The 13,843-nt window shown below is 40.1% G+C and overlaps 1 protein-coding gene across 5 annotated transcripts in view; it reads left to right on the top strand.

Annotated features, from left to right (window-relative positions):
* The window catches only part of LOC149322500 (la-related protein 4-like), a 51,010-nt gene extending 38,687 nt beyond the window's left edge, over positions 1-12,323 (top strand). For all 5 annotated transcript variants that reach the window (XM_089478820.1, XM_089478812.1, XM_089478804.1 and 2 more), the window contains 3 exons: positions 5,685-5,803; positions 7,090-7,258; positions 7,519-12,323. In XM_089478820.1, the coding sequence (XP_089334946.1) occupies positions 5,685-5,803; positions 7,090-7,258; positions 7,519-7,863 (633 nt within the window). In that variant the 3' untranslated portion in view covers positions 7,864-12,323. The remainder of the gene's footprint in view (positions 1-5,684; positions 5,804-7,089; positions 7,259-7,518) is intronic.
* The last annotated feature ends 1,520 nt before the right edge of the window (positions 12,324-13,843 follow it).

The following is a 13,843-nucleotide window of genomic DNA, read 5'->3' as shown; positions in this document are numbered from 1 at the left end:
CATGCCTTACGCAGCTTTCAGCATATGCTGAAAGCTGCGCTGGGAAAAGGGGTGGTGCACCTCATAAAGAGCAATGGCACACGCGCCCATGCTGCCGCGTGCACAAGCCTCATTCATTTAAATGGAGCTCAAGCATAGGTGGAATTCCCTTTACATGGGGGGGACGGATCCCCCACATAAAGGAAGGGCAGACTGTATCTGGAAAAACATTTAAATGCTGTATGGATAAAACTTGCCAGTTGTCCAAATGAAATACCTTAGTTAAAGGTAGAAACCTCAAAGAGTTAAGACCTAATCCATTAGCTCCCTCTTTTTAAAGTTTCCACTGTTGCTGCAAAATTTGGTAGCTCAAAGTAAAGGAAGCATATTCAGGGGTATCCTGTTGGCCATGCAGCAAAATACAAAATCCATAAAATAGTGATACCTTTCAGTTGGCCCAGTTTTGTGGATTTTATATTTTGTTGCATGGCCAACAGGATACCCCTGAATATGCTTCCTGATAAGCTAGTATCACTTGCTCTAGTCATAATTTCTCATTTTTCTGAAAGTGGGAAGCCAAGAGTTCTAATCTAGTATTATATTAGTTGCAAATAACATCTTTCAAGTCTTCCTGTTGATCAGTTGGTCTTTCTATTTTGAAAATTAAAAATAATAAATAATAATAAATGATTTATTTGTATCCCGCCCAATCACAAGGAATCCGGGCAGGTTACAACAATAAAAATACAATAAAATTTAAAATAATCCCTTCCTAACCCCCCTCCCAGTGCTAAAACAAACAATATCAATAAACAATATAAAAACATTAAAATGGAGTTAGCTAAAAATTGGGTGGACAGAGAGAAGGACAGTTAGCAGTCGCATTCATATATTCTTGCTCAGAGAGGAGAAGCTAAGTTGGGAAGGCCTGCTGAAAGAGATCCGTCTTAAGGGCCTTCTTGAAGGCTGTAAGAATGGAAATGTGGCGGATCTCTTCCAGCAGGTCATTCCATAGCTTTGGAGCAGCAATGGAGAAGGCCTTCTGGGTGACTGAAATTAACCTGGATTTTTTAGGCTGAAGTAAATTCTTCCCAGAGGACCTTAATGTGCGGGATGGACAGTACGGAAGAAAGCGTTTCCTTAAGTATTTTGGAGTCAGGCCGTATAGGGCTATAAAGGTAATCATCAACACCCTGTACCTTGCCCGGAAACTAATTGGTAGCCAAAGAAAGGACTTCAAAACCGGTGTTATGATCATTGCGAGAAGGACCCGTAATCAATCTGACTGCCATATTTTGTACCAGTTGGAAGTTTCCGAACTTGGCACGAGGGTAGTCCCATGTAGAGCGCATTAAAGAAGTCCAATCAAGAGGTTACCAGCACATGTATACTGTTTCAAGGTCTCTTGGCTCCAGGAAGGGGCACAGCTGGAATAACAGGTGCTCCTGACTGTTGCATCCACCTGAGCAATCCGCTGAAGTGACGAGTCAAAGAGCACCCCCAAGCTGCAGACAGAGTCTTTCAGGGGAAGCGTGACCCCAAACAGCATGAGAGACAGGATGGCACCCTGGGGGGCGCCAAATTTTATCTCTCTTTTAGAAGAGCAACTGTCTCCTAGCATCACCATCTGGAATCTGCCTGAAAGGTAGAAATGAAACCACTGTAAAACAGTGCCTCTAATAAACTCGCTCAGGCATTCCAGAAGGATACCATGGTCTGTATCGAAGGCTGCTGAGAGGTCCAAGAGCACCAACAGGGTCACACTTTCCCTGCCAATGCCCAGATGGAGATAATCGACTAAGGCGACCATGGCAGTCTCATTTCCGTATCCCGTCCTGAATGCAGTTTGAAATGGATCCAGAAAATCAGTTTCCTCCAAGACTGCTTGTAGTTGATTGGCGACTGCCCTCTCAATCATCTTGCTCAAGAATGACAACGAGACTGACCTGAGGGGGTCAAGGGAAGGCTTTTTTTTAACAGTAGTCTAATCACCACCTCATTAAGATAAGAAGGCAGGGTGTCCTCCCTGGAAATTGCATTAATTGTACTTGCCAACATTGGCTTAATCCCCCCCCCCCCCCGGAAGGCCAGCTAGGTTGGGCAAGGGTCGAGAGGGCAAATTGTCTTTTTCATACTAGTAAGGAGCTTGTCCATGTGCTCAGTACTTACCGACTCAAACAGTAATGGTGGAGGCGCTGGATGCCTCTCTAGTTGCTTCTGTCTTAAAGTTGGCATCCAGATCAGCTCTTATCTGAGATATTTTATCTGTGAAGTGATCATTAAAAGCATCACAGCAGGCTTTAGTTGGAACTAATAAAGAGTTCTGGGTGGGGGACAACTGAGTTAAATTCCTCACCACCCTGAATAATAAATAATAAATCGTTTATTTCTAGCCTGCCTTTCCATGAGATCAAGGCGGGTTACAACATCATAGAGCAACAAACGATAAATATCAACAATACAATATAAAACAAAATCAGAGATTAAAACAAGGAATTAAAAACACAGATTAAAAACCTTACAAAAACTAGCCAAAGTGCAGGTGCAAAAGGAGGGGGGGGGGGAGAAAAAGCGATTACAACTGGAGGAAAGCTTGTTCGAAGAGAAAGGTTTTGAGTCTCTTCCTGAATTGGTCGAGGGAGGGGGTCGAGCGGAGCTCTTCGGGAAGAGAATTCCATAACTGCGGGGCTGAGATAGAAAACGCCCTCTGTGCAGTTGTAGAGCGTTTCAAGGGTGGAACCCTCAGAAATTGCTTCCCGGTTGACCTGAGTGTGCGGGGCGGACTATATGGGGAGAGGCGGTCCTCCAAGTACCCTGGGCCCAAGCCATTTAGGGCTTTATAGGTTATAACCAACACCTTGTATTGTGCCCGGAAGCGAATAGGCAGCCAGTGTAGATCTCGCAGAACAGGTGTTATATGGCTGGACCTGGAACATCCAGTGACCAGTCTGGCTGCCATGTTCTGCACTAACTGAAGCTTCCGGGTTTGGTACAAGGGTTGCCCCATGTAGAGCGCATTACAGAAATCCAACCGAGAGGTTACCAGAGCGTGTACCACCGTTTCAAGGTCCCCCCGGCCTAGGTAGGGTCGCAGCTGGCGTATCAGCCGAAGCTGATAACAGGTACTCCTGACCATCGCATCCAACTGAGATGTAAGGTGGAGCAACGAGTCCAAGAGCACCCCCAGACTGCGAACAGAGTCCTTCAGGGGGAGCGTGACCCCGTTCAGGACAGGTGGACAAATCTCCAAACCTGGACCCAGGGAACCTATCACAAGTACTTCCGTTTTCTCTGGATTCAGTCTCAGTCTGTTTTCCCTCATCCAGCTGAACAGCTCAGCTGGATGAGATTTCACAGATGTGATACATGCAGAGTAGAAAGATTTCTTAGCTGCATCTATTGCCACTTGATAGAACCTAAGAAAGGTCCAATGAAGTCTCTTGTCAGATATGAGTTGAGATTTCTGCCAACGGCGCTCTAGTCGTTTATCCAACCGGCTTCATTTGTATAAGCTCTTCAGTATACCATGAATTACGATTTTGAGCGGGTTGGAAAGGATGCTTGAGAGTCATCGTGTCTACAGCTCTGGTAAGTTTATTATTCCACATATTAACCAGTGCTTTGACAGAATCACTGGCACTGCCAACCATTCCCCCTAGGGCTTCTTGAAACCTGGTGGGTCCCATCAGCCTTCGTGAGTGGACCGTTCTAATTGGTCCTCCACCCCCAGAGGGAGGAATAGTGATCTTCAGTCCAACCTTAACCAGGAAATGATCAGTCCATGATAATACGGAGATATTAATTACTTCCACCCACGGATATGCCTGTTCCCTGCAGAAGACCACATTGAGGGCATGACCTGCACAATGTGTAGGCTTAGAAACTATCTTGGAGAGGCCCATGTTCATCATGGAAACCATGAATTTCTGAGCTGCACCTGTTAGATTAGTTAAACCAGTCTCGAGGGGGATGTTGCAGTCACCCAGGACTAACAACCTAGGCAACTCCACACCAGCTCCGAAACTAGTTGTGTCAGCTCGGCTAGGGAGTCTGTTAGGGTGGACGGTTAACCAACAGAATCCCCAGACTCTCCCTAGTCTTCAAGCTAAGGTAAATGCACTGGATGTGGTCTAATGCACGGATAGGTATCCTGATCAAGGTAAGGTTATTTTTATGGACTATGGCCACACACAAACCTCGCCCACTTCCCCTTGCCTGCTCATTGACGGAGTACCTGTTCGGAAGGGCCTGAGCCCAAGTTGCAGAGCTATCCGTGATACATGCCAAATCAGTGTTACGGTCTATCAATAAGTCATAGATGATACGAGACTTGTTCTTTACTGACCTGGCATTACATAAGAACAGATAAAGGTTCAGCGGCTGGTTAGGCATTCTCTCCAGTTCTTTTGAGGTAGCAGGGCGAATGGAAGGCGGAATGGGTATCAAACATCTATCCCGTCCAGGACTTTGATTTACTTCAAAGCACTGTGTGACTTCCAATACCACTTTTATTTTCAGTGCCTGAGCTTTGCATAGTTCACAGAGCTATTCTTAGAAAATAAAATGGTGGATAGCTGTTGCTCATCCATTTTGAAGCATATTCAGCCATGCAAAATAAAAGTTGAGCTGAAAGTTATTGTGGTAGCATTTGTCCTGGGATCTAGCAGCAGCGGTGATGATGGAAAAGAGCAAAATAATATTTTGCCTGTGCTGTTTGCATTTTGCCTTTTATTTGGAAGCAAGGTAGGTGGTGTGTGTGTTTCTTGGCCAAGTTATTTGATTCTGAGTCTCATCAAGTTCCTTTCATGAAATGGGCACTGGAATAGAAAACTCTAGGTTCAAAGGAGTGGTTTTATGTTTTGAAAGTCAGACTTCACCCGTGCATTTTATTTACGGGTGTTGAGTAAGTTACTTTTCATTTAGCCTCAGTGTCTTGTTACAAATAATGAGTGTTTGTGAATTGGTCATACCCATTTTGGTAGCAGTGACACCCTCTCAGAATTCCAGATGTGTCTATTTTCCCCAAAAGATTTATTATCTGTTCCCACACATAGACAGAGATGTATGACAGCATGCATGAGTATACTTCTTGTCAGTTATCAGTCAGAATTCTCAGCAATTCTTTCTGCATGCACAGTCCCAATTGTGTTTGGAAGGACACTATGGCCTGTTACAGACAGCCAAAATAAAGCTGCTTCGAGTCACAGTGGAGGTATGGTGTTTCAATGATGCATGCGTCCAGCCCTAAGGACTGGAGTGTGGCTTTGGTGTGGCTTCTGGACTCTTACGACACATGCATCATTGAAACACCATACCTCCACTGTGACTCGAAGCAGCTTTATTTTGGCTGTCTGTAACAGGCCTATGTATAGAAGGTTCAGGACTATTCTAGATGCTCAGGTGAGGAATCTAGGCTGGGGTTAATTTATCTCTGCTATGGCTAGTGTAGGTCTCTGTGGCTGGGCATGTGCACATTTTTTTCCTGTTTTGGGTTATGGCGGGATTATGACGGTGAGATAACTGCTTTTGCCAATTTCAGATGGAATACGCGTCATGCTCTACACTTTTCATAGTACAATCAGTTTATATTTCAGTGTGGATAACAATTATTATAATGTCTTGCTACTCCTTACATTCATGATAATGACTCACATGAACTCCTGCTCTCCTGTATATACAATTCTTTTTTTCCCCCCTCCATCCAGGAAAACACAGAGTTGACAGTCAATTGTCTAACATCTACTCAGGAAGAGGAGGGGCAAACCACTGTTCATCCTGTTGTGAGTGCCAGTTCTCCCTGTGGGATTGATGTTCCTGGATTAAGGTATTGAGAAAGTGTTCACAGTTTCAAGTAGCATCTTTGCAAGTGAAACACAATTATATTTCCTTTCATTTATGTATACATTTACTAGTTTGTCTGTCAGTGATCCACTGAAAGTGATTTACAATTACTAAAAAAGCTCAGACCCAATAAAAGAATAAATTAAAGTAACACCTGAAACTAATTAAGTCAAGGCTAGAAGACGTTTTTCACTAACATAGTCTGTTGTCCAACAGAAAAGGCAGGATATGTTTGATAGCATGGCTCAGGCCAACTGTTCAGAGCTGAAAGCTTTGAACAGGTTGGTTGTCAATTGCTGTGATGCTTCTCTTTAAAGCGGGTAGGCAACCTTTTTGAGCCGGGGGCCGGGTTGCTGTCCCTCAGACAACTAGGGGGCCGAAGCCGAAAAATAAATAATTATTTTTTTAAAAAAAAATGTAAATAAATAAATAAACCAGGACAAATGTAGGACAAAATTTTCAAATGGAGGGCACTTTTTAAAAAAATTGAGGACACGCGAAAGAATTTGCTGATTTTTTTTTAAAAAAATGTTAATATAAATGCATGTTTCTGAGGCTTCTAGAGACAATTTGCCTCCCTTGCTCGCCTCCTCCTGATAGGCCAAAGGCCCCGGCGGCAGGACCAGGCTGGGGCCAGTCCCAAGGCCTCGCCGGGCCGGATTCGGCCTGTGGGCCGTAGGTTGCCTACCCCTGCTTTAAAGTATGCAAGGAGACATTTTCAGCTCAGCTCTAAATTCTCCCAGACGAGATTAAATTTTAAGCCCTCATTGGAGTCTGACTAAGAACAAAGAAGCCTTTGAGCTTCACTTTGGATAGAGGTTTGCATTTTCAGTGTTCTTTATTCATTTCTTCTGTTTTGGTATTCTCAAATTGAGAACCAAATTTTATTTCTTTTCTTGAGTTCCTAATCAGTTCAGGGCTATTAGGTATGTCATGATTAGCCTGCTTTGATAGTCTGCAGATCCTGCTTCTGTATCATCTCAAGATAATAAGCAGAATATGGGACCCCAACATTATGATTTTCCCCTTCCTTTGCATTCTTTTAAAAGCATCTTTGCCCAGTGAAAAAACTGGTGGTTTCAAAAGCTTTCATAGATTATTTTGTACCCTTTTGGTTTGCCTCACCAGGGTATTACACCACTATGGGATTTGTAAAAAGGATGTTGCTCATCTAAAAACTGTTTGATGTCTGAAAATGCAAAGCCTATGATAGTACAAATTTAGTTTTTTGTATAAGATATAGCATTGTATTCTTGTTGGATTTGCCAGTGCCACGCAGCCAGACAAGAAGCTAGAAGAGGTCCATGTGCAAAAAGAAGCTGCAAGCCAGACTTCTCCACCTTCATCGGTATGTCCCCTTAGTACTGTAAAGTCACCTCGGACAAACACCACTTCATCCACAACTGGTGCAAACACAATGCCTACTTTGACAGTACAGGTAAGGGCATATGCTTCTAGTATGTTTTGCACACTTTTAATAAACGGCATGATAGAAGAGACCATGAAGAATGTGAGATTTTTCCTTCTAGTGCTTGTAGCAAAATATTCAACCTTTTTGGAAAGTGTAAAAAGAGGGAACAGCTAATTCATGCATTTCTTAAGATAAATTACTTGATTTTAATTCTGAGTATTCACTAACATGCTACCATTGCTTTTGCTTCTTTGTAAACTAAAATCAGTGTATTTTGTAATCCAAAGGAACCCAGGAAACTCAGTTATGCTGAAGTCTGCCAGAAACCCCCAAAAGAAATAGCTCCAGTTCCTGTTCAGCCACTTAGGGAGCTGCGTACTAATGTAACTTCGCCTGCCAAAATAGAAGAAAATGGCACCCATGAGAAGACTGGAGAGAAGACACATGAGAAACATGAAGGACGGGTGAAGGACTTTGCTGCCTTCAAGGGCAGTGGGCCTCCTAAGGGGGGACCTGCAGGAAAAATCAGGGAACAGAGGCGCCAGTGTGGACATAGGTCTTCTCCTCAGGGAGCGCCTCGGCGTATTGGCAAGGAACAATATGGGCCACCTCGATCACCAAAGGAAAACTGATCACACTTTTTATTTAATCATAACTGTGACTAAAGAGCAGTAAAGGAAAAACTGGCCAGCTGAGAGAAATGTAATGAAAATGGGAAAATGGGGCACAGAATTGAAGAGCACAGGGTTTGCAATGTGAGAGAAAGGTTGGAGGGATCCCGATATTCATCTCGAAGTGATATAAAATGCTGGAGGAATTGCATCAATATAAATATAAAGATTATAATTTTTGTAACTTTTTTGTTTTTAATTTGCAGCAGGTTTCCTGCTTGAACTAGATTATTGTGTTATGAATTAGCTTGTTGGATATGAGGAACAAATACACATGTTAATTTGTTCCTCACATGACAAGGGGGCAAAAATATTTTTTTTTGGAAAAAACATTTCTGTAAAAATTATAAATTACTTTTTTAAAATCTATTTAATGTATGGCTTGTAAGATGATGTGTATGCCGTTAATGGCCTTGCATTACAAATCAGCCCCAAAACTGACATGCTTGGTCAGTATGAATGAGTGTAGCCACATACTTGTTATGTCATGATTTAGTCACTGATGATAACTGAATGTACTACTGTAGTATTTTGTGTTTTGGAGATGTAGTCTGTGATCTTATTAATTTTGGTCAGCTTTTAAAAACTGTATGATTTTACTTTGGGGTATACAAACTGCAAGAAAGAAATAGTGGGCAAGGTTTTAATTTGATCTAGTGTTTTTCCTAATTATTTTATTTCCTCCCCTCTGCTTTAGTATTTTCTCTAACCTTTATTACAGAATTATGCACATCTAGCTGGAATGAATGTTCCAGTCATGCTCAGAGAAATGCAGGAAGAATGAAAACTGTACAGTAAATAATGTCTTGGCATCACATTTAATGATCCTTGGCAGTTATTGCATATGCCAAATGCTGTAGAAATGATACTAAGTCCATCTGAGGTCTGATTTTGCTCCAGTACATGAACTGGCCTCTACAAAGTGAGGTGCACTGGTGTATCAAAAAGATTCTGTTCAAAAGCACTTCTTACTATAATGACTATCAGGCTTTCTTTAGTGGGGAGACTTGGAGAAAAACCAAGTTTGGTAAATTGGTTCCCCCAGTCTATTAGAGCTACTAGCCATAGAAAATTTTAATATTAGTTGGGAGAGTATTAGAGAGACCCTTAGCATACCTTTATGTCTGATAACCATAATATGTAAGAAAAGAAATAAGAAAATTACAACATGCTAATCTGCCAAAACCTGCTTGCTAGAGTTGAAGGTTCTGTATTAAAGTGTTAGAGAAGAGTATATAGCAGCAAAAATATATATACCTGTTTCTTTAATTAATAGTGAGCATACACATTTAAATTCATTAGTTGTGAACACTGGAAAACTCAGTTGCGAGATACCACCACACATCTTAGTTTATATATGCTAGTGATAACTTTAAAATGTCAGTGGCAGATAAATAATTAACTGTGAAAATGTTCATCTTCTGATTTTTCTTAGCCAGTAACACTTGGCGGTTTCTTATTCAGTAGGCATTCTCTATCAATGGCTTTGAGAACACTCATATCTATTTTTATAAGTATATATATATATATATATATATAAAGTCAGATTTGTCATTTCTCTAACTTATTATTCAGCTTGGCAATCACCCTTTTTGATTTGATTGAGAAGTGTATATGTACTTAAGCATTTGATATTCCTTTTCTACGCATGTCATTAATCATTCATTTTAAACTAACTCTGCTGGGTTTGGCAGTCTCTAAATTTACACAATTGATCATGTCTGGTAACACAAACCCACTTTGATTTACTCATAATGCTATTTTTGATGGTCATAACTCACAAAAAGTGAAAACATATGAAGTATTAAAGACTTTGCAAATTATATCAAAGACTACTTCAAAAACATTTTAAAAAATTACTGCACTTGGAATGGAAAAATGTTGAACTGCTTCAGTTATACTTAGGGTAGACATGCACTGTGTCACTGAAAACTCAATAAGTATTTAAATTCATAATACTTGTTCTGAAAAAGAAGAAATTGGGTTGCTAGTCAAAATATGGTTGGTTTGTGTTTTGGAAAAAGGCTAGTGAATATAAGTTGGCAATCTGAGTGTATGAAATCTAACCCTGTGGATTTGTCTATATTTGGCTGGAAACTAGTATTCAGAAGCAGATCAACATTAGATGTAACTCTTTGCTTTATTGGATTTTGAAACAATTATAGCTCATAAATGTGAGACTAAAAACATGACCATTGGAAGGGATGTTGTTATACATCCTGTATGTATGTATGTATGTGTGCGTGCTTTCCCACAGTGGGTATATGGCTCTTGTGCAATGTATGTGTAAGTGTGTCAACAGCTTTTTCCAATGTAAAATTACTAGCCTGGAGGGACTCATTATAACCTAAATATTTGATAACTTTCTCTACAATTGACATAGCATTCTCTTCTCCCATCCCCTCATCTGCTACCATAGATGTCTGATAGGTTTAGAGGGAATAACAAAACAAATACAGCTGCTAAAAAGAGGAAGAGCAGTGTTGTATGCTCTTAACATCTCCTGCATTTTTCCTATTAACTTCTGTGTTTATTGCATGGTTAGATACATATCTGGGCTGGCTATTGCTCTGGTTCATTCACAGACATTGTCTTGGGTTTCCATCAATCAGTCTTCCCATTTTATTTTGAAAATGAGAGGAAAATATATTCAGAATTAAATCCATTTTTAGGACAGGCTTTTTTAATTTTTATTGTAAGAACGTGCAGTGTGGTAGTGCTTGTTTTTTGTATACTTTACATTAAAATATAAACAGGCAAAGTCATCATTCTTACGGCAGATGGCAATTTGAAGCATTGAACAGCTTACGAAGTCATTGTTCTCTGGGGATTTGAAATAGTGTTGAATGAATGTAAACATATACTTCAGTATAGCCTGTTCTGGTAAGCATAACCAAATCAAGCTTTTTCATTGTAAATACTGGTTCAGTAGAGAGGAAGCTCATCCTTAAAAACACCAGTATCAGACTGTCAACTAAGTGAACATTTACCTTTTCCCTTAACTGGTCATCATTAGACGCACATGCTTCTTATTCTTGAAAGTTTTAGTAAAGAACAAAGATGATAACCACCACAAGAAGCTTTTTTGTGTCCTGAACTCTTGTTGGTTGGGTGAATTTATGAGTGTTTTTCTTTAACAGCTGGAAAATGAGTTTTTTCTTCCCCTTCCAGGTTCTCAGTATTGATGAACAACTTTGTGTCATTGTACTTTGCTTGGAAAGGGGGAAAGATTCTTTGTTTCCATGCATTCCTGCCTGCTTTCCCTCTATTTTTTTTTAAAAAAACTTAGTTTGGCAGAGTGGTGTGGTTTTAGCAGTAGGCTGAAAAAATCCACCTTACTGAGCAGAGGAAAATCAAATATGAAATGGGCAGATCAATAGCAATTAAGTGACTTAAGCAATGCTTTACTGTAGTTTAAATAGCTATGGCCTTATTACTTCATCAATATCAGCTAAATATCTGAATATATCCACTCTTTTTACTGTTACCCTTGTGGATATTCACAAGGGGAAAAGATACCTGCTATGTGTACAGATTATTTTAAATTTGTAAAATGCAGCGTTGTATACAGACAAAATGCAACAGAAATGCACTTCGGGGTGGGGATTGCTTAAACTTTTGTAAATTGTTGATTACAACAGATATGCAATAGGTTTTTTCTTTTAACTTTTGATATTTACTTCTGAAACATAAGATTGTTACCATCAGTCTTTAGTGATCTATCATGCTCTTATGTGTGAGTGAGTGAGTGAGTGAGTGAGTGAGTGAGTGAGTGAGTGAGTGAGTGAGTGATTAAGTGTAGGTATTACATAGTGTGAGATTCCTTTAGGATGGTACATTTGATTTCCCCCACCTTTTTGTTTCCTTTCTTTGAATGAAGGTTATTTGAGTCTTCAGCTCTGGACTCTGGAAGAGATCAGATTGAGTGTATTAATGTTAATGTAGAAAATTTGAAATGGGAGTTATTCAGTCTTCAGACTAATCTGTAATAATTTTGACCAATTTATGTAATAGCTAGTGATTTTTTTAAAAAAAGGATTCAGTCATGGTTAAAATTTTCCCAAAAGATATTTCAAATTTAAAGCAGTTAGTGAGCAAACAAATAGCATCTGTTTTAGTGTATTACTCAGCTATTTCTCTACTAAGAAAAGTTTTGAGTTGCCTAACATTTGTAGTTTCACTTTTCAAAGTGACAGGGCTTCAGTTAAATAATACATATAAATACTGTCTTGCTACTCTGCTTTGTCAGTTTGGGTTTATTCCTGTCATCACAGCTGTCTGAAATAATAAAATTGTGTAAAATAGATTCATGCTTAACTGTTGAAATTATACATGTAATTTGTATTTGTTTTTGACATTGCCAAGGTGCTATGGGAAATGGAAATAATTAGAAGGAAATAATAAAGCCACCTTTAAAAATATGGAATTATGTATGTGAAATTTTGAGACTCCTAAGTGCTAGTGAGTGGAGACTTTTCCTTTTGTTTAAAGCCTACTTAAATCCTAAGTTACTACTGATACCTTGCATAATAAAGACCAGGGATACCACCTCTGATTTGTCTTCTGAGTTGGTAGCTTTTGTGTAGGTCACATGAATTCTCTAATCTGAAGTTAGCATGACATAACGGGTGCATTATACATTTGTATATCTTCATTGGTACAGTGCAACCACTGAGACCCCAATTTGGAATAAAAGACTGCTACAGAGGAGTGAAAGAAGTTCTAAATGTTTCACTGTTGTGCTATTTTAATTTTGAAAGCCACTTTTCCATAATAGACACAACTAACTTGGAGGGAACAACAGAATGAGTAAAAGTCTTCACTCCAAACATACGCATGAATTTGCTTCAGGTTGCTTCATCAATAATGTGTAACAAATGCAAACAGAATCAGATCTAACCTGTTGTAAATCTAGTAGTGGCTTTCGTGAACATTCCTCAAAGCTACATGAGATATTTGTGCTATGTAACACAGTGGTCCTTGGTATCAGCTGAGGTGTGGTTCTAGGATCCCCTGTGGATACCAAAATTCGTGGATGCTCAAGTTGCATTATATACAATGGTGTAGTAAAATGTTCTTTATAAGAAAGGGCAAAATCAAGATTTACTTATAAGGTATCTGTGGATATGGAGGGCAGATTATATTCTACAAATGTCAACATGCAGGGTTGTAGAAGAGTGATCCCCATAATTGAATAATGCTCACCATGTCATGCTGAATCAAGAATATGCAGCAAGGAACACTTGTGGCTTTCCGATTGCTGGGCTCCCACTTCACCTCAGCCCTACTCCATACATCATGTTTAGGGATTAAGGGGGAGGAGCCCAACTTCTGGAAGGATTCATTTTTCCTATAGCTGCCCTACAGGGAGCTTGCAATAGCTTACTAGTTAAAATCTTATACCTGCTGTGGATCTGTGTGGTAGATTTATATGCACCACTCCCCCAACTGCATGTTCTGTTTATGTTTGTCATCAAGTTGGTTTTGATTATGGTGACCCAATGAGTGAGAGAAGTGTGATTGTGGTGTAGTGGTTTGAGCGTTGGACCATGACTGGGAAAACAGGGTTTGATTCCCCAGCTCAGCTATGAAACTCACAGGGTGAACTTAGGCAACTCACACTCTGAGGCTCAGGGGAAGGCAATGGCCAACCTCTTCCGACATCTTGCCAAGAAAAACCCATAATAGGCTCACCTTAGGGTTGCCATAAGTCAGAAATGATTTGAAGGCACGCAGCAACAACATTATTATTAAGCTTTATTTATATAGCGCTGTAAATTTACACAGCACTGTACATAAAATCTTTTAATTAGATGGTTCCCTGCCTTCAGGCTTACACTCTAAGAAGACACGACACAAAAGGAGAATGGAATGGTGGGGGGAGAAGAGGATCAGGTCCAGCATTCTTCTCTCCCTCTGAGGCCTGGACCAAGGCAGATGG

Source organism: Sceloporus occidentalis, unplaced genomic scaffold (assembly GCF_023333645.1).
Source record: "Sceloporus occidentalis isolate IW3139 unplaced genomic scaffold, rSceOcc1.0.p SCAF_1, whole genome shotgun sequence".
Taxonomy (NCBI): Eukaryota; Metazoa; Chordata; class Lepidosauria; order Squamata; family Phrynosomatidae; genus Sceloporus; species Sceloporus occidentalis.
This window is presented reverse-complemented; position numbering and strand designations above follow the sequence as displayed.